General features: G+C 46.2%; 3 protein-coding genes across 7 annotated transcripts in view; 2 read left to right on the plus strand and 1 right to left on the minus strand.

Moving 5' to 3' along the window:
- The first annotated feature begins 3,336 nt into the window (after positions 1-3,336).
- ARR3 (arrestin 3) lies at positions 3,337-16,296 on the plus strand. Its single transcript, XM_025888403.2, has 16 exons — positions 3,337-3,353; positions 3,640-3,670; positions 3,821-3,881; positions 4,080-4,124; positions 10,508-10,707; positions 10,836-10,895; positions 11,062-11,129; positions 11,795-11,930; positions 12,122-12,206; positions 12,470-12,542; positions 12,934-13,071; positions 14,698-14,781; positions 15,048-15,071; positions 15,265-15,317; positions 15,589-15,598; positions 16,140-16,296. The coding sequence occupies exons 1-16, from the start codon at positions 3,337-3,339 to the stop codon at positions 16,231-16,233; spliced, it is 1,179 nt and encodes a 392-aa protein (XP_025744188.1). The 3' UTR covers positions 16,234-16,296.
- A 1,340-nt stretch (positions 16,297-17,636) lies between these two features.
- PDZD11 (PDZ domain containing 11) lies at positions 17,637-24,373 on the minus strand. 3 transcript variants are annotated; one of them, XM_025894152.2, is made up of 8 exons: positions 24,251-24,373; positions 23,600-23,699; positions 23,072-23,155; positions 22,514-22,570; positions 22,121-22,219; positions 21,828-21,888; positions 18,779-21,665; positions 17,637-18,699 (listed from the first exon to the last, which is right to left on the minus strand). In XM_025894152.2, the coding sequence occupies exons 2-7, from the start codon at positions 23,684-23,686 to the stop codon at positions 21,631-21,633; spliced, it is 423 nt and encodes a 140-aa protein (XP_025749937.2). In that variant the 5' UTR covers positions 23,687-23,699; positions 24,251-24,373; the 3' UTR covers positions 17,637-18,699; positions 18,779-21,630. The 3 variants fall into 3 exon arrangements, with proteins under 3 accessions (XP_025749937.2, XP_025750004.1, XP_025750089.1); XM_025894219.2 differs by having other exon boundaries at positions 24,218-24,348; XM_025894304.2 differs by lacking the exon at positions 24,251-24,373 and adding an exon at positions 23,971-24,211.
- Positions 24,374-24,402: 29 nt separating this feature from the next.
- The window catches only part of KIF4A (kinesin family member 4A), a 113,288-nt gene continuing 110,617 nt past the window's right edge, over positions 24,403-27,073 (plus strand). The window contains exons 1-4 of one of the 3 annotated variants that reach the window (XM_073885896.1): positions 24,438-24,493; positions 24,603-24,730; positions 24,831-24,971; positions 25,082-25,196. In XM_073885896.1, the coding sequence (XP_073741997.1) occupies positions 24,852-24,971; positions 25,082-25,196 (235 nt within the window). In that variant the 5' untranslated portion in view covers positions 24,438-24,493; positions 24,603-24,730; positions 24,831-24,851. Of the gene's footprint in view, positions 24,731-24,830; positions 24,972-25,081; positions 25,197-27,073 lie in introns of all 3 variants that reach the window. The other 2 variants (XM_025894002.2, XM_025894065.2) reach the window with 2 other exon arrangements.

Below are 27,073 nucleotides of genomic sequence, written 5' to 3' on the forward strand. Positions count from 1 at the left end.
AGGGAATTTGGGGGAAAGATGGAAATGTTTTATATCTTGATCTAAGTAGTGGTTACATGTGAGTACACACAGGTATATTAGTTTCCTCTTGCTGCTGTAAAACAATTACCACAGACTTGGTGACTTAAAACAGCAGACTTATTCTCTTATAGTTCTGGAGGTCAGAAGTCCAAAATCAGTTTTACCAAAATTCAGGTGTCAACCAGGCTGCACCTGAACTGCAACAGCCACCTTGTGACCATAAGTGACTATGGGTGGGTGGGGGGGCGGGGGGGGAGGAGGAATCCATGCACTCATTCTTCCCAGCATCCAGAGCTGCATTCCTTGATTGTGGCCCCTTCCTCCATCTTCAGAGCCAGTGACATAGCATCTTGCTTCAGTTCTCATATTGCTTTGTTTCTACAGTCAAATCTCCTTCTATCTCCCTTTTTTTCCTCTTGTTTATAGACTAGTGGTTATTTAGGGCCCACCCAGATGATTCAGAATAATCTCCCCATCTCAAGAGCCTTAATTTAATCATTTCTGCAAAGTTCCTTTTGCCATATAAGGTAACATTCATAGGTTCTAGGGATTAGGACCCTATATGTTTGGGGCCCATTATTCAGCCTACCACAGTAGATAAAAATTCATCAAACTGTGCAATTAAAGGTTTGTGCCTTTTGCTGTTTGTAAATTATCCCTCAGCCAAGAAAGGCACATACTCCTAGAAGAGAGATAATGATTTAAGTTCAATCATAGTAATGAATTAAAGACCTACCAGATCTATTTTCTTCCTGCTGAGAGGACCATGGATCTGAACTGAAAGAGGGGATACACTTTAAGTGTGGGTCTGAAGACAAAAATGGGCTGAAGCCTAGTCCAAAAGTACATTGATTCTGAAGTCTTGCCTTCCCCACAGACACCAGCCTTGGCAAGTACATAACTCTTTCCTGTATATCCAGCCTTAGATTCAGTCCCACTATGGTCCCTGCAGAGTCTGGGCTTCTAGCTCTATCTGAAAATCCCTGAGAAGAGCAGAGTAATAGCAACTAAAAGACAAGCTCCTGGGGTGTATATTGGCAAGGAATGGCAAAGGCTAACAGAGTTAGCTGTACAGAAGGAATACAGGACAGCTGCCCAGCAGTCACAGTAGGGAGCAGGAGGTAGGGAACGCCCAGCCCTCTGAGCCATAGTCATGGCCATGCTCTGAGGAATGGACACCCTGTTGTGGCAGGTTGAGGGCAGGCATCTATGGATAGATACTAAAGACCAGCCAGCTCTATGAGGGGTTGGAGGCAGGGTAGGGTCCTGTATCCCCAGAGTTTGGAGGTTCTGTCTCTACATTCTTTATGTCCACAAAGTCTGGACCTGGGCCCTGTGAGAAGGACAGCCAAGAAAGGAAGATTATTTTTGTTGCTGCCATTGTGGGGGTCCTGGCAGCTGTAGGACAGAAATATCTCTAATTCCAGGAGTGGTCATATGAGGCAAGGGAAGCTGCTTAGAGCCTCTAACATGGACTTAGTTTCAGGGATTGGGAAGAGTCAAAAACTAGGTGGGAAGGTTTACTCTAGGTGGGAGTGATACAGATGTCAATTGTCTATTCCCTCCACATGCAACATCCTTCCAGGAGAACCTGTCCCCGGGCCAAGAATCCTTTGTTACCTTCCTCTCCATCAAGAAATATTCAAGGCTCACAGACATGTGCACACACAGCTCAACACACTCAGCTTCCCCTCCCCAATCACCACCCCCACTTACAGGAGATTGACTCCTGCTGTGCACATAAGCTGGGATAATCAGCGTTTCTAAACAGTAGGCTTCAAGAGTCCCAAGTCCCACGTGGTGGGCGACTGGGGAACGGTACTCTTTCCCATACTCCTAGCTTTTGTGTGGCCTGTAATAGCTGATCAAGAGCTATGGAAACATTAAAGTATGACACAAGGCTCTCCTTTCAGAATCACAAAGGCCCATACCTCGAGCCCTCCTATTTCTATCCCTCACCATGCTTTTCCTTTAATGTCTCTGACTCTCCTTTGATCCCAGTCCTGAGGTTCAAGGCCTCATAAGGCCAAAACCCTGTAATTTCCCTCATCAAGCTCCCCTGACTTTAACACCATCAGATTCAACCCTCTACCCCCACCCTGTTCCAGCAGCAAGAACCTGCTAATCCTTAGCCACTAATCTTTTAGCCTTTAATCTGCTTTCCAAACTCTTGGCAACTGAGCTATTTATGAAGCAGTGTTTTATGCCCCCCCAACTCCATTCTTCTTCCCTGACCCCCACCAGTCTAAACATTCAAAGTACCTTAAGTATAAGAGGCTGGGGAGGTGAGCATAGCCACCAGAGCTGGAGACGGATGTGAGCTTCATCTCTCTCCCCAGGTAATAATCCAAAGTCCTCTATTTCTATCCCATACTAGGTCCATACCCCTTGCCTTTAGCAACCCCATGAATATATCAAGGGGCACTTGAGGGCACCTTTCTTGACACAGCCAGCATGCACTTGGGCTGAGAGACCCTATGAGAGACCTCTGGAAGCTCCCCGAAGCTCACCCTTCAGGCCAGACCTGATATACATCAGAGAGAAGCACTAGACAGACATCTCCCTCTCTCTAAGGGTCCCTACTCCAAGGCCTAGCACCTGGGGACACGAATAGGGGTAAGAATGGGAAAATCGGGGGAAGGTGAAGAGAATGATGAAGAGATTCAAGGAAGGCTTTCGACCTCCATAGAGGTTTCTGCCACCAACCACCAAGAGCATAAGGGCACCAACCCCTTCTCTCCCACACTTTTCTCCTCTCTTAGCTGAGAGTTAAGGCCACCATGAGGTGAACTCAGGCTCAGAATCCATTATAGGTGCAAAAGCAGACAGAATCCATTTTTTCTTCATTCATTCATTTGTGTATCTAACAAACGTGTCTTGACACCTACTGTGTGCCAGGTGATGTCCAGCCTCATCCAGTCCAGTTTTCCTCAAATTGTCTGGATGGAGGCCTCTCTCCAGCCCCCTTCCAGACAAGTTCCTTCTCTGTGAAGGTACTCGAGTGCCCCAGCTATTTCAGGAAGCCATGCCCTTTCTGGAGAATAGACAGTATGGTTAGTGGACAATTTGTAAAAATAGTTTTGTTTTGTTTTTTTCCCGTGCCTGGGATGGGTGAGAGTATGACTGAATAAGTACCCTTGGCAGGAGGGAGAATATAAGGCACTTTATGGTGGTGAGTTATCTATTTAAGGGGGAAAGTTTGCACACTAGGTGTGTCTGGATGGTATCCCAGAGTGGGACAAGGAGAAGAGGGACCAAATGACTGAGCTTTCCTCCTTCTTTCTCTCTTCTCAGAAAAGGCTCAACATCAACTCCATGGCCAACAGCTCAAGGTAAGTAAGAACCCCTTCTAATTCTCTGAATCAGTGACTTGTCCCCTACCCAAACCCAAGTACTTGCCTTTGGGGTAGAGGAGTTTCCAACCTCTCCTCAACTTGTAATTTGAACTCTACCAATTACCTCCACCTTTGCACCATTTCATGCTCCTTGGGCCTCTTCTCTTAATCCTAGGAATATTTCCTTTTCTCCCCCACTTCCCTTCCTCTCCTCTCCCTTCTTTTCCTCTTCCCTTCTCTCCCAATGACCCTCCCTATTTTCTTTCTGATTTTCTCTTTATAGGGTGTATAAGAAGACCTGCTCCAATGGGAAGGTGAGAGAACCTGGCTTAGCCTGGCAAATGAGAGGGCAAAAGGGATAGGTGGGTACCTCCTTCAAGGTCTCAAGGGTTTGCACTGGGGGCTTCAGGGGAACCCATTCAAAGATGATTATGAGAATAACATGCCAGGTTGTTCCACAACAGCTTGCCATCTACCTGGGGAAACGGGACTTCGTGGACCATGTGGACATGGTGGATCCCATCGGTCAGTGAGTCCAAAAAGGGAAAGCACTTGGGGAGAAGGGAATGGGAGCCAGGAACTAAAAGAAAGCCAAGAAAGGAACATGCAGAAGAGGAGGCCAATTAAAGGGGGAAATGGGAGGAGCTATTTCAGGGATTGACTTCTGTTTCACAGTCTAAGGATTTTTCCTGACCGCAGTGCTGTCTCTCCCTCTCTACACAGATGGTGTGGTCCTGGTTGACCCTGATTACCTAAAAGATCGAAAGAGTAAGTGAAAATTCTCTTGGCCTTTGTATGTGCCAGGGACCCCAAACTGAAATGTCACACATGCCAGACAAGTAACTTGAATGAGTAGAATGGACAAATGGACCAGAGGGGTATAAGAAAACCAAAAAGTGGTGGGAACTGTGAATGCCTTTTCCGGTGGGGGCAAACAACCGGGAATTTTAGCCCAGTGTGGCCAAATTTTCCGATTGCTGGAATGGAACTAGAAATGAAGCTCGGAATAAGACCTTCAGAAGCCCAAATTCTAAAAAGATTATGGTACCTTTTCCCCAAATAATATTCAACATAGATATATTTCTAAAACATAAATGAAATTTTATTTTTCAAAAGTACACAACATTTACATGTGTGCTGGAATTAAAATAGTTTCTTTCTAAAATTTCTGATTTTCTTTATTATTTTTGGTGGTCCTCTTGCTTTGTTGCTAAACTGAACATGGGCTTAGACTGGCTATGGAAAGATCCAGTGCTCCAGAAATCCATATTTTCACGCAAATTTCCTGATCTTCAAATGTTGGCAGCTAACTAAAAGATTCTTTAAGGCTTGGATAGATAAAAAAAAAAAATTTATTTTTCCTCAGACTGCCATTTTGCAACCTCTGGTATATATCTTTCCACCTCTCCTTCTGTGTAGGGAAACCCCCGTCTTTTTTGGGGGGGAGGGGATCCCAAGTAAAGAAACAAAGAAAACAATAGCTCCAGCAAGTAACAACAAGAGACATTACTCTGGCCACCGTATCATAGATCAACATTACACTGAAATATTTTTGCACTGCTTTTTTATTATTATTATTAACATATAATGTATTATTTGTTTCAGGGGTCCAGGTCTGTGATTCATCAGTCTTACACAATTCACAGCGCTCACCATAGCACATACCCTCCCCAGTGTCCATCACCCAGGCACCCCATCCCTCCCACCCCCCACCACTCCAGCAACCCTCAGTTTGTTTCCTGAGATTAAGTATCTCTTATGCTCTGTCTCCCTCTCTGGTTTCGTCTTGTTTCATTTTTCCCTCTCTTCCCATATGATCCTTTCTTGTTTCTCAAATTCCTCATATCCGTGAGATCACATGATGATTGTCTTTCTCTGATTGACTTATGTCTTAGCATAATACCCTCTAGTTCCATCCACATCGTTGCAAATGCCAACATTTCAATTTTTTGATGGCTACATAATATTCCATTGTATATATATACACCACATCTTCTTTATCCATTCATCTGCTGATGGACATCTAGGCTCTTTCCATAGTTTGGCTATTGTGGACATTGCTGCTATAAACATTAGGGTGCATGTGCCCCTTCAGATCACTACATTTGTATCTTTGGGGTAAATACCCAGCAGTGAAATTGCTGGGTCATAGGGTAGCTCTATTTTCAACTTTTTGAGGAACCTCCATACTGTTTTCCAGAGTGGCTGCACCAGCTTGCATTCCCACCAACAGTGTAAGAGGGTTCCCCTTTCTCCGCATCCTCACCGACATCTGTTGTTTCCTGACTTGTTAATTTTAACCATTCTGACTGGTGTGAGGTGGTATCTCATTGAGGTTTTGATTTGGATTTCCCTGATGCCGAGTGATGCTGAACACTTTTTCATGTGTCTGTTGACCATTTGGATGTCTTCTTGGCAGAAATGTCTATTCATGTCTTCTGCCCATTTCTTGATTGGATTATTTGTTCTTTGGGTGTTGAGTTTGATAAGTTCTTTATAGATTTCGGATACTAGCCCTTTATCTGATATGTCATTTGCAAATATCTTTTCCCATTCTGTCAGTTGTCTTTTGGTTTTCTTGACCGTTTCCTTTGCTGTTTTGCACTGCTTTTAAAAAAAATTTTTTTACTCTGTGATTCATTAAGTTTGAAAATTGGGTTTGGCTTAAAAAAGGCTCAGAACAAATTGATGAATACTAGTTCAAATATAACCTTTAGATACTGTGAGATAAAATAACCTTAGTCTTTCTGATTAAACAGTGTGGATAAGCAGTCCAGCCAGTTTTAAATATCAGAGGAATTCTGGGGAATAGCCGGTAAATTAACCAATTTAAGACTCTCAATTACTCTGTATTCTAAAAAAAAAAAAAAAAAAAGCCCAAATCATTTTTTCACATTCCTACAAAATCTTCAGAATAACCTACAGAAAGAAATACTTAGTTTAGAAAATGCATGTTGATCCAGAAGTAAGATGTCTTTTTCCCTTTTATTTGAGTCTTTCTTTATGTTCCTTAGCAGGATTTTTTATTACTCTTCATTTAAGTTGTGTCTATTTGCTCACTTTGTTCCTTGGCTCTTTTATACGTTTTGTTACTTTTATGAAGATGATTTTATTTGCAGATTTTCTAATATTTTTTTCTATCAAGTTTCATTTCCTGATGTAAGACGTGCTTATACTATACTACTGAGTGCTAAAGGCCAATTATAAGGCAGTATAGATGAATTATTTAACAAAAATCTATCTGGGATCTCTCTGTATTATTTCTTACAACTGCATGTGAATCTACAATGCTCTCAAAATAAAAAGTTCACTTTCAAAAAGGCAATGGCACCAATATCTAAGGTAGCCTTATGTTTAATTAAAGACACAAAGCAGGGAAACAGGTGCAAGAGATATTAACAGCAGTTATCTCTGCAATATGATGTGTGATGGCAGAGCTCTGATTTATTCTTTTTGTTTTATTTTCTGGTTTTCACACAATTAAGAGGTACTGTTTGTCTAACAGACACAAATATAAATTAATAACTTTAGAATAGATGTTGGATTTTTAAAAATGAGAACGAGCTATTTTCTAGCACACAAAAAGCTTGATACTAAACTGCTAAGGAACCAGGAAGTGGGGGGAGGTGATGCCCTCCCCACTTGTAAACAGGGGGATGTGCCAGAACCATCCATCTGTTTGCCACCCTCACCTCAGGGGCTACTACATAACCCTCTGCCTCACCCCTCCTGATCTTGTTCTGTCTTATTCCTCGTCTCTTTCATTTCTTCCCTCCCATGGTTCCTTCCAGTCACCTCTTTTCCTCTCCTTCTCGCCTTCTGTCTTTTCCTTTCTTTTTCTCCTTCTTTCCTTTCCCTTTTCTTTCTCCCTCTCTCCACCCTCTTTAATTGGTCATAATTGAAAGCCAAGGGGAATTTATTTGTCACATCTTCTGAGAATTGTGAAGTTTGTCTCCACTGTAGACAAATTAGAAAGTACAGATGAAGGAGAAAGAGACCTGCAATCCTATCACTCAAAGATGATCACTAATAATATTTTAATTCATATGTATTCATATTTTCCATGCAAAAATAGCTATATTTTTATTTAAATGCAATACGATAAATAATATTTTCTAACCTTCTTTTTCACCTATGTTAATATATAGAAATCTATGCATTTTTCAGGTGTCTAGTAGTATACCACATAGGGGTACCATAATATATTTAGCCAATCTTCAATCAGACTTTTTTGGCTATTATAAACAACCCTGTGAAGTGCATACTTGTGTGTGTATGTACACACACACACACACACACACACACACACACACACATATATCTTTCATACTTGTCCAATTATTTCTTTGGACTAAATGCCTAGAGAAGAAATGAATAGCCAGGGGCGCCTGGGTGGCTCAGTCGGTTAAGCGTCTGCCTTCGGCCCGGGTCATGATCCCAGGGTCCTGGGATCGAATCCTGCATTGGGCTCCCTGCTCGGTGGGGAGCCTGCTTCTCCCTCTCCCTCTGCCGCTCCCCCTGCTTGTGCTCTCTCACTCTCTCTCTGTGTCAAATAAATACATTGCTAAAGAGCATTCACATATTTTTTAAACGACTTTATTTATTTATTTGTCAGAGAGAGAGAGCACAAGCAGGGGGAGCTGCAGGCAGAGGGAGAAGCAGGCTCCCCACTGAGCAAGGAGCCGGATGCGGGACTCAATCCCAGGACCGCAGAATCATGACCCAAACCAAAGGCAGACGCTTAACTGAGTGAGCCACCCAGGCATCCCGCATTCACACATCTTTAAAGCTTTCTATTGCCAGACTGCCCTCCAAAATGATTGTACCAATTAACTCTCCCTCCTGCAATATACGAGGCTGCCCATTATCCAGTCCTTATAAACACTACCATTATCATTACTCTCAGTCTTCATTGTATCTTTTGAATATAGATTCACTTTCCTTGTTCTTAATTTTAAAAGCAGATATTCTGGCTGTTCCGTATTTTGATCTCTTAAAAATACTAAAATAAGTTGCTGTCTCCTAGTGTGTGGCTGTTGGTACTTTTCTTTCCTTGTGGGTCAGGGCTCCTGATAGAAGATTCTTCTTCCTTACCACCCATTCTTTCTCTTTCCTTCCCTCAATCTCTGTCACTCTGTCCTTGGACAGGTATGCCTCTGCACCCCATCCCACATTCCTCTAGTTCACTGATGCAGCTTTCTATTTGCCCCTAATCTTAGGTACCAGCTGCATGAGTTCATTTATAACTATCCAATTTCTACCAATATTCCCATGATCATTATCATCATTCACATCTATAATTACAGTTTCCAAAGGGATTTCTTATACATCAACTCCTCACATGAACTCCTATGACTTAGGTTGGGCATGCAGAAGTCTGGGCTTTGGAGTCACACAGGCCTGGGTTAGAAAACCCTGGGCCATCACTTAACGGCTCTGAGCTCATTTTCTCTACCTGTAAATTGGAGATAATAATACTCCAGAAGAGGGGGGAGCCAGTGCGACTCTTGACCTTGGGGTCATGATTTCAAGCCCCCACATCGGATGTAAAAATTACTTAAGAAAATAAAATATTTAACAAATAATAATGACACTTCAGAGGATTGTTGTTAAGCCTAAATAACATATGTAGAGCTCCTATTATTGACAGGCAAATTAACTGAGGCTCAGAGAACTTGAGGGATTCATACAAGTCATGTTCAAGCCCAGGTAGTCTGACCCTAGAGAATCATGTAATAAATACCTTGTACCCACCACCTAGCTTTAAAAAGAACTGCAGAAACAAACTGGTCTCCCATGTGTCCTTCCCTAATCCCATTCCCTCTCCTCCTTCCCTCCTTCCCTCCTGGCCTCCACCCCAGGGAACCACTATCCCGCATTTGGTGTTTATTATTCCTATGGTGTTTCTATACTTCTACTCCATATTTATGTATCTGTAAGCAGCTCTGGCATTGTTCTACATGTTTTTAAACTTTATATACACAGTAATGGATTGTGCGTATCATTCTGAAACTAGCTTTCTTTTGACTCAATAGTTTTTTTTGAGACTTAACCATGTTAATACATGGCGCTCTAATTCATTTAACCTCAGCTTAGCATTCTATGATATGAATATACTGTAACTTATTATTATTACCCATTCTTTCACTGATATTGAAATGATTTCTAATTTTATGCTATGACAAATGTAATACTGATGCAATGGCCATTCTCATATGTATCTCCTCAATAAACATGAGCGAGAGTTCCTCTAAATTCTTCTTAGATCATAATACATAAGCAGACTGAGTTTTACTCAATCCGGAGTTTCTCCAAAGTGGTTGTCCTAATGTATACTCCCACCAGCTGTGTGCAGTGAACTCCTATTGCTCCACTCCTTCACCAACCCTTAGTACTGTCAGACTTTAAAATTTTTTGATAATCTGATGTGTGTGAAATGTTATTTCATTGTGGTTTTAATCTGCATTTATCTGGTTACTAATGAGACTGGACATGTTTTCATATCTTTTTTTTTTAAGATTTATTATTTATTTATTTTAGAGAGTGCGTGCAGTGGGGAGAGACAGAGGGAGAGGGAAAGAGAATCTCGAGCAGACTCCGCACCGAGTGCAGAGCCCAACGTGGGGCTCAATTCCACAACCCTGAGATCATGGCCTGAGCCAAAACCAGGAGTCAGACGCTTAACCGACTGCAGCACCCAGGCGCCCCAACATGTTTTCATATCTCATTGGCCTTTCTATTTTGTGCTTCTGCAAAGAGCCTCTCCATACTCTTTGCACACTTTTATATCGGGATTTTTAAATTGTTGATTTGCGGGAGTTCTTTATATATCACAAATGTGAAGCATTTTTATTGAAGTATAGTTGACACACAACGTTCACTTAGTTTCAGGTTAGGAAGGCTAAACTTTTGTTTGCTATGCATGTTGCAAAATATTTTCTCCCAGGCTTTTGCTTGTTTCGTTGTTTATAAAGACCCCTAATGTAAGGAAGATTTAAATTTTACTGTAGTCTAATGTATTAATCCTTTTCTTCATGGCCATATGATTTCAATCATATTCCCTTGTGTCTCCGTGTCTTCCTCTGAGCCATTTAAGAACTTCTTTTCTCCCTTGGGCACGACAGGTCACTCTCTTCCTCCTTTGCCTGCAGTGTTTGTCACATTGACATGTGCCTTCCGCTATGGCCACGATGACTTGGATGTGATTGGTCTGACATTCCGCAAAGATCTGTACGTACAGGTGCAGCAAGTGTTCCCACCTGAGTCCACCAGCCCCCAAGGGTCCCTCACAGTCCTACAGGAGCGACTGCTGCAAAAGCTGGGGGACAATGCCTACCCCTTTACCCTGCAGGTACTGACCCCTCCCCCCCAGTCCTGGGCAAGGTTCCCAGGGGAGAGTAAGAGGCGAAGCTAAAGAGGGAAAACAAAGGAAGGGGGGCCCTATTTCTCGTGTTTGCTGACCTCTTTCTGATCCCCCAGATGGCTGTTAACCTCCCCTGTTCGGTGACACTGCAGCCAGGGCCTGAAGATGTAGGGAAGGTGAGGTCCGGGTTCCGAGAAAGAGGGAGAAATAGTGCCAGGCAGAGGGACAGGGGGACAAGACTGGAGAAACAGATAGCTAGAGGATGGGGTCAAGCATTTCCTTAGAGACCCAAGAGGAGAGGCTAGTTGGAAATGAGTTCTCTTTGCCCCTGCCCCCTTGCAGGCCTGTGGGATTGATTTTGAAGTGAAGAGTTTCTGTGCTGAAAATCTGGAGGAGAAAATCTCCAAGAGGTAGTCTTTGGTCCTCTCCAAAATCCCTGCCTCCAGCCTGTGCTAGGAAACAGATCTTGATCTCAGGAGAGAAAGAGCCCTACTTGTAACTTCCACAGTACCGTCGCCACCGACTCAGAGGTCCAGCTCTGATTCCCCTCTGGCTTCTCCTCCTTGCTCCAGGGCAGTCAGCCAACTTCTCCGGAAAGGGCCAAAAAATAAATATTTCGGCTTTGCCAGCCCTGTAGTTTCGGTTGCAACTACTCAACTCTGCCATTGTAGTGTGAAAGCAGCCTCAGACAGTATGTAAATGAATGAGCTGGGCTGTCTTCCAAATACAACTTTATTTATAGACACTAAAATTTGAATTTTATATAATTTCCACATGTCATGAAATATTATCGTACTTTTGACTTTTTTCAACCATTTAAAAATGCAATAACTGTTCTCAGCTTGTGGGCCATCCAAAAACAGGCAGCAGGCCAGATTTGGCCAGTGAGCCATCATGCGCCGACCCATGGTCTGGACACCTCCATTGAGGGTCTAGAGGAATTCTCTGGGAGGGAGGCTTTACCCCACCTCCAACCACCCCCACCCCAAGCAAGGACTGGGCCATGGGGTTGGCATGGCAAAGGTCTGTGAGTCCCCAAGGAGATGTTCTGGCTAACCTCTTGGCCTCTACTCAGAGACTCCGTGCGGCTGGTGGTTCGGAAAATACAGTTTGCACCCTCAGAGCCAGGCCCTGGCCCCTGTGCCCAGACTACCCGCCGCTTCCTTCTGTCAGCTCAGCCCCTACAGCTGCAGGCCTGGATGGACAGGGAGGTTTGTGACCCCCACTTCCTGACCCCTTACCCTGAAACCCCTACGAAACCCCGATCCTTCACTGATTTCCTACTTGGGTAGACAGAGACAGGAGGCCAGGGCGGCAACAGTGCTAAGGAAACAAGAATTCTAGGTCTTGATCTGGGGGGTTCTCCCTCCAACCTTGTGATGAGCCTCTCCCCCTGCTTCAGGTTCACTACCACGGCAAACCCATCTCTGTCAATGTTTCTATCAACAACTGCACCAACAAGGTCATCAAAAAAATCAAGATTTCAGGTGAGCTTCTTTTCCTATTCCCCCTGCACCTGGTCCCTAATCCGCGGGTCTTTTTCTAAAACTCTGCCCCACTTACCCAGTCTGCATTCATCTAGACCTTCTCTCTAATGCAGGCTTATCTAAGGGCCTATCTTTGCCCACAAGCACATCTTAGTGCACCATGCATAGCATACCCATGTATCAGGTTCACATCTGAGGGCAGTGAGTTGGGGTCTTGAGGATGACTGATTGATTATAGTCATGTGCTTTTCCCGGCTGTTCAGTTGACCAGATCACAGATGTTGTCCTGTATTCCTTAGACAAGTACACCAAGACCGTGTTCATTCAAGAGTTCACGTGAGTTGGCACCAGGGCCGGGGTCAGAGAGCCAAGGGGTGGGTTGGTGGGAAAAGGGTCGGGGACTGGAGGCAAAGGAGGGGGTTGGGGAAAGAAGGAAGAGGCTAAGAACCCAGGACTGAGGAAGGTCAAGGTGAGGGCTGATGTAGAGAAGGGGAGGGATTCCCAGGAGAACCAGAGGGTGGATACCCACAAGAGGACCATCAAAATGCTGAGAGAGGTCAGGGGCATAAGGATTTCCCACTGGAGAGAATTGCTCCCACTCTCCACAGTCGGACATGCCCACTTTCTTGGATACTCCAGTAGGTTTGTGGAATTGTGCAAGACAGTCTTGAGAATGAAAGTACACTTAAGTGGCAAGCCTTGCCTAAGTTCTTTTCTCCTTTTAAAGGGAGACTATAGCTGCTAACTCCAGCTTCTCTAAGAGCTTCGCAGTAACCCCGCTCCTGGCTGCCAACTGCCAGAAACAGGGCCTGGCGCTGGATGGCAAACTCAAGCATGGTGATACCAATCTGGCCTCTAGCACAATGTAAGCTCAAACGTGATGCCCGACCTCCATTTTCTATCCCCTTACCCATTCTCCATGCTATGTATACAGTTCTGCGCTTTCACTGTTAAGGAAGCCTACCTATTTTTTTTTTAAATGTCCCTAGGCCAGTGTTCAGAGACCCCTGCAGGCCTGAGGGCCAACAGGAAGCTAAATAATGCCCATGGGACCAATGCCCAGGTTTAGGTCACAGGCAGCAAGAAAGGAAAAAGCAGTGAGGAAAATTCCCTGTGTTGTATAATATTTCGCAGCTCACAAAGGTCATATATATCTATACATATATACATATATCTATGTATATCTATACATACTCTTTATAAGAGTATAACAGCCGGGACAACCTGCTCAAGGGCCAGTCTCCACTTCTGGGTCTAAGACTGCTTGGTATTGGAAGTAGAGGAGGGGTGCAGAGTATATGTGTTCTTATTCCATTTTACATTTAAGGACCCAGAGAGATGAAGGCACTGGTCCAAGCCCACATCGCTAGAAAGTGGCAGAGGTGGAAAGGATTCTACCACATGCCGTCTGACTCTGACACTGTGATCTCCAGAGTAGCTACTCTCTAGCAAAGACAGCAATGGAGTGAAAAGACTAGGAGATGAGAAATGGAGGAGGAGGAGGAGGAGGACCAAAAAAAGGAGAACGATATAATAGGAATTGACAGAATTCTATCCAATCATTCATTTGGCCCTATGTCCTTGGGGGCCCTAGTGCTAGATGTGTCTCCCACCAAAAGCCATCTGCCGCCACCCGATGAGCGCTAACTGTCCCCTGCCCTTCTCCGTGCCTTATCAATCTTGTGGCTATAGATTGTTATTGCTAGAAAGACCCTTAGAAATCATCCGAACAGCATTATTTTATAAAGGATCAGTATTCCAGGGTCATGAAGAGACTTTCCCAGTATCATAGTTTTCTGTGTCTTATTTTCCAATCAGTGCGTTTTCATGGAGCACCTGTTACATGCTCATTCCTACGCTAAGCAACGTGGGAGGATACAAAGAAGTTTTAGACAGTCTCTGCCTTCAGTCAATTTATGGCCTAGGTGGAGAACAAAGAGGAATGCAAATGCAGTCTAAAGGTTAAATGTTTATACACGTGGTTCAGATTAGAAATTCAATAGAAGTGAAAAGAAGCCAGCATAGCTGGAGTGGGGTTTCTGGAGGAGAGAGCTAGATCTTGGGGCACGAGTAGGATCTGGATAGCAACAGAGGAAGGAAAGAGCATTTCAGACTGGGAGCACAGCATGGGCAAAGGCCAGAAGGTGGGAATCTGTAAGGCGTGTTCCGAGCATGGAGAGAGGATGGGTCCGCTTAGGTTGTATCCCAGGTGTTAGGGAGGTAAGGCAGAGGAGGTTAGAGAGGCTGGGTGGGGCCAGTTTGCTAAGGGTCGTGAAAGCCGCACCGAGTAGTTATATTCAGAGAGAGAGGCTCCTGAGCAGTGGGTGACATGGTAAAACCGGACTTTAGGAACAGAAATGTGATTTCGATGAGTAGGAGAGATGAGCATGGAAGGCCTGTTAGAAAAGGTGCACAGGAAGGGACTGAGGAACTGAATGCATTACTCCCCTCCCCCCAACAAACACACAACAACGAATACTACCACCTCCAGTCTTCAACCTGGAACGAACAAGGAGCTCCTGGGGATCCTGGTGTCCTACAAAGTGAAAGTCAACCTGATGGTGTCTGGTGGAGGGTAAGTGAGGGTTCATGGTCTGTCTGGGAAGGGGCCGGGGAGCCACTTCTGTTTTCTTCCTCGGCTGGCCTGACCCAACCAAGCTGTTCCCCACCCATTCTCCCAGACCAGTTTCCCAAACCTGTGAGATCAGTGAGCAAGCCACCTTCCCTTCCAGAAACCTATTCTGTGGCTGAGTTGGCCTTATGATCCCTTATCCCCCAGGAAAACTAGGTTGCCACTTTCCATTTCCAGCTGCTAATTTTACGGTGTCATTCTACCCTCAGCATCCTAGGTGACCTGATAGCCAGGTAAGAGACGCGATGGGGAAGCTGTGGGGGGAGGGGACGGAGCAAGAAGGGGAGGATGAAGAGATAAGGAGACTGAAAGAGCTCCAAAGGAGAGTCTGAGGACATCCCAGGCAGGGACCAGAAAACCGAGGGGGAGAGGTTCAGGGAGTGGCCTCGGTGGGAGATGTGTGACTCTCCCTTGGGATCCTTGCAGTGATGTTGGTGTGGAGCTGCCCCTGATCCTGATGCATCCAAAGCCATCACATGGTGAGTGACCAGGTGGCACTGATAGGAATGGTGGGCCTGAGTGTTGGGGACCAAGCAGTTCTGATCTCAGGAATCAAGGACTGGCTATTTGGGTAGAGAATGTATAGGAATAGGCAGGTTGGGTTCCTGGGTTTTCAGGGTGGGTGGGTGTGTGTGTGTGTGTAAGTTGGGGGAGGGGAGGGAGGAGAGGGTTAAAAAGGGAGGGGGAAGAGAAATGAGACATTTCTTCGTGGAACTGAAGCTTCACCTCCATTCTTCCCTCCCTCTCCAGAGGCTGCTAGGTAAGGAAATGCAAGGCCTGGAAGCCCCATCCCCCTTTCCCCATTGCCACCCTCCATTTTGTGACGATGGAAATGTTAAAAATTCTTCCCTGGAGTGTTGCTTTCAATACTGTGCAGTGGAGACATATGCTTTAGCTTCGTGTCATAGTTCAGTGCTTTTCATACACCCTCCACCCCTGCTCTTCTCAGAATCCTCCTTCCCCCTCATCCCTTCCATCTTTCTTTTTCCTTCACCCCCCCTTCTGGTCTTTCATTCTTAGATCCCCTCCCTCTTCCCCACCCTCCATTCTTATTTCCCCTCCAGCACTCTGGGTGGGTGCGTGGGGACTTTTGTTTTGGGAGACTCAGGAGGGAGCGAAGGGGAACAAGCCAGAGTGGTCGATTGATCGGGTTGAGGCAGGTAGCTGCTCAGAGGGGTCTTTAGATCTGAGTTGGGAAGCAGAGAAGGGGTCACTTTTCTGGGATCACAGGAAGGGAGTGAACAGGGACGATGCCCAGAATGTTGTTCCTAACCCTGCATTCCCCTCTGCTGCTTTGCAAGCTCTGAGGACATAGTCATTGAGGAGTTTACTCGGCGGGAGCACCGCGGGGAGGAGAGCCAGGAGGCTGTGGCAGAGGGGGATGAGGGAAGCTGAGCACCTCGCTCTAGTGCTTCTGGGTGGAAGCCCCACTGTAACGCTCTAATAAATCAGCTTGTCCACGACGTGCCTGACAATCTCTTTGGTATTTCCTTCTCTGGGAGGGTGATGGCACTCCAGAGAACAGCACCCTCGGCCCCTGTCAGTGACAACTCTGTAGCATGTACTACACGCTAAGAGCCTAAGCAAGCCCCGACTTCCCTCTGGCAAGGCCACCCGCCCTCTGTGGGTCCTTCAACTTTCCCTCTGGGCCCTGGCTATCCCTGCCCCCATCCTACCACCGCAGCACCCCCACCACCCTACTGCCGTGATCACCCGCCGCTCCAGGCAGGGCCTGGGGGGGAGGCGGCGTGGCCATGCACTCAGGCCTGGGGCAGAGAGCAAGGTGATGAGCAGATGGACAGAGAGCACACCACCCACCTGCCGCAATGTATACCCTCGCACGCAGGGCCCACAGCGAGGCCAGAGGCTTCTCCTGGAAACCATTAAGATGGTCTCTGCACAAATCCAAACTCATGTGCCTGGGGGAGCAGCAGAGCAAGGGGGGGGGTGTCTGGGTTGGGCTTTGGAAATGAGGAGGCGTGTTGGTATGGAGTGTGGGGAGAGTTTTGGGGGCAGGGGGAACAATTTCCTCCTCCTCGCTCAGGCTGACGGGTGGCCTACTTACTCACCTCACAGTGGGGAAGATACCCCTCCTCAAGGGCTTCCTGTACGACACCTTCAACTGCACCCGCCAGGTGAGCCCACCACCAAGGCATCACACAGTACATTTTTGCCCCCTCCTCTGCCAACTCCCCTAGGGATTCTTCTCAAGGTGATCTATTCTAAGCGTTGAGAAGTTGAGCCAGGACAACCTGCTCAAGGGCCATTCTCCACTTCTGGGTCTAAGACTGCTTGGTATTGGAAGTAGAGGAGGGGTGCAGAGTATCTAACTCTGGGTTGCAGGCGATCATGGGAATCGACTTCCTAAGATCATGTGCTTGGGAGGACCAAATACTGAGTGTTTACTCTCATATCGCTAACCCTATACCTCAGCCCCTTAGGCCTATTCATTAATGGTAAGGCTACACCATCTTGGATTACCTGTGGATAAAGCAGGGGAAGAAAAATATGGAGCCTCCCCAAATGGCCAAACCCTGCTTTGTTTCTCGTTTTCTCTGCCTTCGTCTAATCTCCACCTGTAACACGAAGTCCAAAAGGCTTTGAATCCTTAAGTTGGCTGCTCTACAGGGTCTTTCTTAATCAAAACAGTATACTGAGATTGGACGGGTCCTAGGATGGTAGGCCACTTGCTTTGTGGCCGTAGCAGCCACTTTTCAGAAACACGGTTTCCTTGACACTTCATGGTTTGCCTTTTAAGTTCTAACCTTTAAAAAGTACGTTTCTTTCCCTTCTAAACATTTTGTTAAAGGATTTTATTTGTTTGTCAGAGAGAGACAGCACAAGCAGGGGGAGTGACAGGCAGAGGGAGAAGCAGGTTTCCCCGCTGAGCGGGAAGCCCGATGCAGGGCTCCATCCCAGGACCCTGGGATCATGACCTCAGCCAAAGGCAGACACTTACCGACTGAGCCACCCAGGCATCCCTCTAAACATTTTCTTGTGCAGGTTCAGCGGCAGCTATGGGACACAGCTGGCCAAGAGTGCTCTTGCAGCCTAAATTTCTAGCTACACACGATTCAACTATTGTAGTGGCTGGTCTAGGACATCACAAGTGGGTGTTATGCCATGTTTTACTCGAAAAAGGGATTGAGGGAAACAATAGGGAGGTTGGTAAGACTGGCAGAGAGGAAGGACAGGTACGTTATTGTCTCTAAACCTCTACTAAATGTTTCAACTCCCCACAACACATTCTCTTGTAGACATCAATGCTTCCAAGGAGACACGTAATTGGGTAGATGTAGGAGCAGAAAGACGTTGATATCACCATCGTGTTAGTGGGTAACACTGATCTGAACAACAAAAGGTAAGGTATAATTACAACTTCTGGCACACCCAGAGCTCAATCCCTACGGGGAGGGTCTACTGTGCTGTGTTTACATGGGAGGAGTTTACCAGTTTCAGGGAACAGTAAGGTGATGGGTTCAAGGCTTCTACAGTTTGTGTCCTGGGGAGGCATCATTACACCTCAGAAGAATCTGTCCCTATTCACTTTGAGTTACCACTTACCACTATCTGGTCCCTTATTATCATTTCTCATTTGTCCAGACAAGTCTCTGCAGATAACAGGGAAGGAAAAATCCAGAACCCTCAACGTGATGTTTGAAACCAGTGACCAAACCGGTTATAATGTGAAATATGTAATACTCATTTCTACTTCGTTGAACTCTTGTTTTGCCTTGGGGTGGGTACAAGGTTCATTTGCCTTGGGGTGGGTACAAGGTTCATTTCCCCATGCAATACAAAGACCTGGAATCGTCTCCGAATCTGGCCTTTTGTAGTACACACACACACACACACACACAGCTATTTGTCTCTGAATCTGGCCTTTTGTAGTATACACACACACACACACACACACACACACACACACACACACACACACACACACACAGCTATTCGTCTCTGAATCTGGCCTTTTGTAGTACACACACACACACACACACACACACACAGCTATTCCGGCACATGGCTTAATGCAGAGAAGGCAGACTTCCTTTGCTGAGTTGAAGGCCAGGCCTGACTGATATTTAAGGGAAAAGGGGACTAACCTCAGCCAACAGTAGCTCCCTGGTCTGCCTTCAGGCAAAAGAAGTAAGATCAGAATTCTTCTGTTTCCTAGAAGCTACCCCCCTGGTAGTTGAGATTTTAACCCCAGCTACATCCCTCTTACCTTAACACACACTTCAGTGGTTGAAATCCAACTGAAGCCTTCCATGGAGTCAGGCATCAAAAGCCATTGTTCCTATTGATAACTTGGTCTCTAATTTGATGATTTTATTGCATTTGGGCTTCCCAGTAATCCATCTCCTCCACCCTCAGATTTAAGGTTTAAATACTTGGCTACTGGTGTGCCTGGGTGGCTCAGTTGTTTAAGTGTCTGCCTTCGGCTCAGGTCATGGTTCTGGGGTCCTGGGATCGAGCCCTGCATCAGGCTCCCTGCTCAGCATGGGGGAGGGGTCTGCTTCTCCCTTGCCCCCTGCCCCTCCTCCCTGCTTGTGTTCTCTCTCACTCTCAAATAAATAAAAAATCTTTAAAAATAAATACTTGGGCTATTTACTAAGGTTTCATATGATTCCTGAACTTAGGAGTAAAATAGACTCCCCGAGGGAGTCTGGCTCAGTCAGTGGAGCAGGCGGTTCTTAATGTCAGGGTCGTTGAGTTCCAGCCCCGCGATGGGTGTGGAGTGTACTTAAAAAAAAAAAAAAAAATTTTAACAGAACCCCTGAAAATGCTATCGTTCTTTCTTGACTGCGTCTCACAGCTGTGGGGTGGAAAGTTCTTGCAGGGCCCAGGAATCCCACCTCACCTTCTCTGACTGCTAAAAGCCATCTATAGGGGATGCAGTCCTACAGCAGCTGGGATACCTCAAAGGCAGATACAGTTCATTCCCCGTGTTTTCTCATCTACACCCTCAATAAATGACTGGTCCTTTTGCCTCAGCCTGTTATTGCTTGTCTTCTCCGTGCTATGCCTGGACCTTTACAATGCAATTGCGTCATGCTGGTGTCCCAACAAAAGACCCATTCCAGGTACCGCAAAGTGAGCACCAATTTAGGGTAGGAGGTTTTCGGCCTCGTAGGCCCATGGCACCTACCTGGGACTTTTTACATTTACCACACTTCTTAGATGAGCTGTTTTAAAACCCGTTAACCGCAGGCAGAGTGTTGGACCTCAACATTCAGCAGACTCAGGCAAGTATCTCAGCCTCCAGTTTTTCCAGATGGCCACTGGGGGGCAGCACAGCAAATAGGAGCATAGAATGGGAGCAGGATTTCCCAGGAAGCAGAGACTACCTCTGCCTCTACTCACAAGGATGTAGCTACCAGAAAACAGGGCATAGTAAAGCTGAGGTGGGATTTATAGAGACAGCCAGAACTTCCTCATAGCAATATACTATTTAGAACTGTTTCCCACATTTGAAGATTTTTTTTTTTTTTTAACTCAAGATTTCCAGGTCAAACCCCAGAACAACAGAATTACTCTCCAGGGGCAGGGCCTTGGAAATACATTATTTAAGCTTCCCAGGAGTCTTTCAAGGCAAATTGGGGACTTTCATCATGGGGGCACTTCACCCCATACCTCATTAGAAACCATTCTATTCTGAATGGGTATTTTAGAGATGCCAATGGAAATGGCATAAGGTGTGGCCTGGAATGGCTAACAGTGGACTGGTAACAAAGACGCTGGCAGGTCATCTGGGAGCTGGGGTGGAGAAAAGGGGGAAAGTTAACAGTACCACTCAGCCTACAAGCTGGAAATTGGGAACCAATTTCTTACTGCTGTCGCGGAAAGGAATGCATCCAAGCCTCTCCCTTCATTTGTGTTCCAGAACAAAGATTCTGGGGAAGAAGACAATTATATTAATACCACCTCCCTGCAGAGAAATGTCCAAAGCTCATGAGCGAAGGGGCACGGTTTCTTCTAGTATCCCTCCCCTCAACCTATACTATTCCTCAGTTGCACTGAAGATAAGGTTCCTGGGCCTCCCTGACGGACTGGCCAGATGTAGTTGTAAGGGAGGTAGACGGTTGCTGGTACTTCCACTGGCACCTCTCTTTGGAAGAGCTTTTATTTTTGCCTCAATAGCATTTAAAACCCAGTCAATATCATCCAAAAGTCACACCGACATTTCCTCAGCATTGCCTTTTACTATTTTGGGGGAGAGAGGATAGGAGGGAGTGGGGGGGGGGGCAGTCCCAGGGAGTCTCCGGAGCGATTTGAGACTGGTAGTACAACGAAGGGATGAGATGGAAGGCCCCCAGGATCCTTTTTGCTATTGATTTCTAGACTCTGATGAACATATGACACGTGTGTAATTGGCTAGCACATGGTATTCAATAAACGTCAGTTGCCTCAAGATTCTTTTTTCTATTGATTTCTAGACTCTGATGAACATGATATGACACGTGTGTAGTTGTCTAGCACGTGATATTCAATAAATGTCAGTTGCCTTTTCTAGCTGCGCTCTCCACAGGCTATACCTAGGTATCTCCATCCTTCCCGTTTGAGGGAATGAATGAAGCTCACCTACAGAACGAGGGAACAAGGAGTACAGTACAGTTTAGGTAATGCAGCTGGCTAGCTGGCTCGGTGGCAGGGCCTCACTGTATCCCCATCCTCCCCGTGCCACTCTGCCAGGGTGGGGCCGAGAGTTGAGGTTCCCAAGAGGCTGCCCTGAGGCCTAACCAGCTTGTCCTAGAAGATTCCCTGTGGAGGGCTATGGGCTGCAACTCTCTAGTGTACAGTCCTCTCTTTTTGACGATGATAATCTGGGGAAAGGAGAAAACAAAAGGATAGACAAGAACAGGTTACTTTCGGGCCTGCGCTCCCAATTCCCCATCCCCAACTTGGGAGGTGGGGGGCTTTAGTAATCAGTAGAGAGTTCCTACCCAGGGCCCCGCCAGGTAAATGAAAAAGAGAGTGGCACTTACTGTAGGGAAAGAAGCGGACACGCATGCTGATTTCGCGGGCTGTCTTCAGGATCTCAACAGCCTGGAAGGAACACAGCAGCTTGTACAAATGAAGATACGACCCAGGACAGTATCATGACAGGAGAAAAACAGTTTGCTACTCCAACCTTCGGGGTCCCTAGTAGGTGCCTCCTCCTGACGGACTTGCTCAGCAGAAACGCCTCCTTACCAAGTTACAGACCAGGCTAATCCTGTCCAACCTTTCCTACCCGGGATGGCTTCTCGCCTCACCACAGCCCAGATGCTGTGCTCACCTTGCTGTGCTCAATGTCTTGGAAATCCACATCATTCACAGCTAGGACTTGGTCCCCTTCCTGAAGTCCTGCCCGATGTGCATCCGAGTCGGGAATCACCTGTTGGTAAGGAGAAAATATATGAGATTGAGGCGAGAGAATTTCAAAGGCTGTAAGTGAAATTAAGTGCTATTCAAATGTAAGGTGCTAGCGTTTCTGTGTGTGTGTGACAATGTAGGGGAACAGATGGTTTGCCAGGTGAGAAGTTTTAAATGGGAAAGGGTGTCCCCATGATGCCCCTTCTGTAGGTCTATTGTGTCATTCTTCTCCCAGGCCTTTGGACACCAGGGTTCTGCAATCTGGTAATTTAACAAAGGGAACTAGCAATCCATATTGCCTACCAGGCACACATACCTTGGAGATAAAGATGCCTAGCTGGGAGGCCTTTCCTCCTCGGATATTAAATCCCAACTGTAAGACAAGAGCACAGAAGGGGGGCTCGATATAGATCACACACACAAGAACATCTAATAGCATCACTGTATGATAGCTTGGCTTATGTGTTCCTCAGAGAGAAGTCAGAAGTTGTGGAAGTGGTATCTCAGATTTTCTGCCCATTAAAAAATTTCCTTACCTCCCTACCTGCTTTCCCATCCATCCCCCCAACCACTGTCAACTTCTGGGCCTGGTACAGACAAAGCTAGCCTGGAATAAGATGTAATTGTTCTGGAGCTCCTGAGTGGCTCAGTCAGTTAAGCATCTGCCTTTGGCTCAGGTCATGATCTCAGGGTCCTGGGATGGAGCCCCGCGTTGGGCTCCTTGCTCACTGGGGAATCAGCTTCTCCCTTTCCCTCTGCCCCTCCCCCTTGTGTGTGTGCACGCGCTCTCTCTCTCTCTCTCTCTCTTTCTCTCCCTCAAATAAATAAATAAAATCTAAAAAAAAAAAAAGACACAATTGTTCCATAAGCTCACCTGAGCTCCAGGGGGTTTCTTCAGTGTGACAATTCGGGGCAGAAACTGGGTCAACTCATTGTTGTAGTCTGGGTGATATACTCTCTGCAAGACACAGCAACCCCAGAAATCTTACTACCAGCCTTAGATTTTATACCCACCTTCATCTGGACTACAAATGCATCACCTCGAAGTCAGGAAAAGGTGTGGTCATGGGCTTCGATAAGTAGAACAGATAACGCTGTCCAAATGGGTAGATGGATAGCATGGGGAAATGTTAGCAGCCCAGTAGCTCCCCACCTCTTTGCCTTGAGGGAACAGAAACTAGGGCTCTGAATTTCCAGAATTCTCTGATGTGAATGGACTCTGGCAGGAGGATTCCATTAGAAGTTCCCAAAGGGCCCAGTTGTTCAGAATCCAACTTCTGGGTCCCCTGGCTACAACAAAGGCTAGAATTCACCCTCCACTGGGCTTTCTAACCCTGCCATCCCACCTTTCATGTACCATCTCATGCCCACAAGGATAAATCCCCTACTTAAGCATTACCACCTCATGAGGTGGGATCCATGCCGGGGGATTCTCATAGGCAGGCAGGAAGACCACGGGGTAGTCATCATAAGGAATCCGGCTGTCCATCTCCAGCAAGGCTCTGGAATGGAAGGGTGGATCAAAGCTGATAAAAAACGGTTCAAAAGGGTCAGCAGTCCAGCAAGTTTCAAAAAAACAACCCCACTCCATCCTGAGGCTGTCGGTCTATGGGCTCAGCCCACTTCCTGGTGATAGAGGCTGAGAGAGAGAAAGAAAAAAAAGATGGACGAAAACAAGTAACTTTGCTGAACACCTGGATGCCAAGCGACCTGTTAAGTTACTCCATAGAGACAATCTCCTTTCTCACAACAATCCTGCAAAATAGATGTTACCGTCTTCATTCCAGAGAAGAGGAAATCAGGAGCGTCTAATTTCCGAAGTCCAAGAGAGGGGCTGCCTCCAACTATCCATAGGGACTCGGGGCAAGGCACCGCCCCACATTCCCTAAATGAGATCAGTAATGGTGGGGGTCCCCAGAACGGCCCCTCCTTCACCGCCAGCCACCTTCCAGGTCCCCGCCCCGCATTCTGCTGGCGTCCGGCGCACAAGCCGCGCTACGTGCCACACCGCCTCACCCACCCGCAGGCCTCAGGAACCTCAGGCTCCGCTCACCGCCAATTCAGTCTGGAAGCCGGAAGCGGATGCTCGGGTGGATCGGAAAGGGCGGGTTCAGGGTGCGGCGCGCAGGTCCTCCCCTTCCCAACGCGTCTTCCTGCGCGCGCCGACGTGCGTGCTCTGCCCGCAATCTGTCTGCGCTCCGATTGGCTGGCGCCTCAGGGACCGATTTGAAACTTGGCGGTTAAAGCTCCGGTTGGGACAGGGCGGCGGGAGACCGGGGAAGGGACGTTTAGTTCGGTGAGTTAAGGGAGCACACCTTAGCTCAGGATCTGCCTTTCCCGGGACGCTGGGGCTTTGGTTCTTTGTCGTCAAGAAACCCCCGCTGGGGGTTTCCTTTTCATTTCAGACTCCATTTCGCTCTCTTCAGAGCGTGGGGCTTGACGGGCTGTCCGGTCGTGGCCAAGTCTGAGGGACAGTGACTCTCCGGAGGCAGCGATCCGGCTGGGACGGGGAGGCTGCCACCGCTACTACTGAGTTCCGTAACCCATCCCACCCTCCAAGGCGGGCCGGAACTCCCACCCCTCCCGACCTACCAAGATTCATCAGCAAGTATCTTCTTTTTTCCGCCCCGCAGAGACGGTGCTGCGATAGGATCATGAAGGAAGAGGTGAAGGGAATTCCTGTAAGAGTGGCACTGCGATGTCGCCCTCTGGTCCCCAAAGAGATTAGTGAGGGCTGCCAGATGTGCCTTTCCTTCGTACCCGGGGAGCCTCAGGTGCGTAGGAGAGTGCTGGGCCTGCCTCTGAACAGCTGGGGCCAAATGGCAGTGAGGGGCGTGGTCTCGCCTTTCAAGTTTTCTTACTCCTTGTCCCTTGCCTTCTCTAGGTGGTGCTTGGTACTGACAAATCCTTTACCTACGATTTTGTGTTTGACCCCTCTACGGAACAGGAAGAAGTCTTCAATACAGCAGTAGCACCGCTCATAAAAGGCATATTTAAAGGTAAGGCTATTTAATTCTTCCACTGATTCTCGAGCATGTATTTTGTGTCAGCCACTGTGCATGGGTGCTGCAGATAGGGGAATAGATGAAACATGAGTCCTGCCCTCAAAGAACCCACAGCCTAGGAACTAACTCAATATCGTTTGCGAAAATCTGTACCCTTGATGCTAGTTTTATACTGTATTTGCTTTCTGTGGTTCTGCCCATCTTTGACGTGTACATATATTTTTGTTAGTTTGTCCTGGAACTTCATTCAGTTCTAAGCTCTTTCATGGGTGCTGAAGATGATCAATTTGCCAACCTACGTAAGGCCCAGGTACTCTGAAGCCTGTTGAGGATTCAGAGAAGTTACATAGCTTCCATGCCCTGGAGGAGTTCAAAGTCCAGGAGTTGGAGTGGTAGTAGATGACTACATACGTAATTTTAAGTACATAAAAAATTTTAACCTTTTTGCACTTATCTTTAAGAAAAAATATTTTAAAAAGTTAAAAATACACAATAGAATAAGTCCTGCTATAGAAGTAGCACTGCTTTCCAAGTGTTATGAAAACCAAAAGGGGGCGCCTGGGTGGCTCAGTTGGTTGGGCGACTGCCTTCGGCTCAGGTCATGATCCTGGAGTCCCGGGATCGAGTCCCGCATCGGGCTCCCTGCTCAGCAGGAGCCCTGCTTCTCCCTGTGACCCTCTTCCCTCTCGTGCTCTCTATCTCTCATTCTCTCTCTCTCAAATAAATAAATAAATAAAATCTTTAAAAAAAAAAAAAAAAAAACCAAAAGGATGGCACTAACTCTGCTTGGGGGATTAGGGGTGAATTTCACAGCATGGGGAACCTTTGAGAGAGATCTTGGATGATGAATAGAATTCGTTCAGGTGAAGAAGGTTATTTCCTAAAACCCCTGAGTACTCTGACCAATCTTTATTGAAGAAGCTAAGACTTTAGTGTTGTTGAAGACCATAGCAGTATAGCGGGGTTCTAAAGAAGGGAGCAGTGCCCGAGAGATGTTTAATTACTGTTATTCTAGTACAGAGGTTATTCAGGATTCAAAGCAGAGGTCTATGTAAAAGAAGTTGAACCACGGCACACCAGTCCCTTAAAGATAAAAGACACATTTGTACATTCTATAGTCTTTGCATCGAAAGAAAAATGCTTTCCAGCAGTATCTCTAAGCGAACTTCCAGCGTCTATTTAATTTTTTTTTCCTTTGATAGGGAACTCACTGACTCACAAGGTGGTCCCATTGATTGAATTTGGACAACTTCAATTGCACTAGATTATATTGAGATGAAATTTGCTTCCCTATAATTTCTACCCAGTGATCTTAGTTCAGCCCTCTAGGCAAATTCACATATTTTTCCCACTTTTTAAAATGATATTATGGCTCAGGACACACTGAACACTTTGTTTCAAATTTTTAAAATATTAAAGCAATAATGTCAAACTTAGAGAAATGTTGCAAGAACAGCATAAAAAACTTTTTTCCTGAATCACTTGAGATGGATTGTTGACCTGATGCCTCCTGAATACTTTAGTGTATATTTGCCACACTCAAGGACTTCCTTCTACATAACTACTGTATAAGCATATAAGCATCAAAATCATGAAATTAGCATTGCTACATTACTACCATCTAGTCCTCAGACTTTGTTCAGGTTTCACCAGTTGTCCCAATAACATCCTTTAGAGTAAAAGAATCTGGTTCAAAAGCACTTGTTATATTTAGTTGTACTGTCTCTTTATAGTCTCTTTCATTCTAAAGTTTTTTCAGTCTTGTGTGTGTGTGTGTGTGTGTGTGTGTGTGTGTGTGTGTGTGATCCTGACTTTTAAAGACCAGTTGTTGTGTAAACTGTTTATCAATTTTGGTTTGTCTGATGTTTACT

Source organism: Callorhinus ursinus, unplaced genomic scaffold, assembly GCF_003265705.2.
Source record: "Callorhinus ursinus isolate GAN/ISIS: 27379988/994484 unplaced genomic scaffold, GSC_fseal_2.0 scaffold66, whole genome shotgun sequence".
Lineage (NCBI taxonomy): Eukaryota > Metazoa > Chordata > Mammalia > Carnivora > Otariidae > Callorhinus > Callorhinus ursinus.

Bases quoted from the DNA above. Each gene is read 5' to 3' on its own strand.
- ARR3 (XM_025888403.2), top strand. The intron at 10,708-10,835 runs GTACTGACCCCT...CTGATCCCCCAG, and splicing joins CCTACCCCTTTACCCTGCAG to ATGGCTGTTAACCTCCCCTG. The intron at 15,072-15,264 runs GTAAGAGACGCG...GGATCCTTGCAG, and splicing joins CTAGGTGACCTGATAGCCAG to TGATGTTGGTGTGGAGCTGC.
- PDZD11 (XM_025894152.2), bottom strand. From the start codon at position 23,686: ATGGACAGCCGGATTCCTTATGATGACTACCCCGTGGTCTTCCTGCCT. The intron at 22,571-23,071 runs GTGAGCTTATGG...CTTGTCTTACAG, and splicing joins AGAAACCCCCTGGAGCTCAG to TTGGGATTTAATATCCGAGG. The intron at 21,889-22,120 runs GTGAGCACAGCA...TGTTCCTTCCAG, and splicing joins AAGACATTGAGCACAGCAAG to GCTGTTGAGATCCTGAAGAC.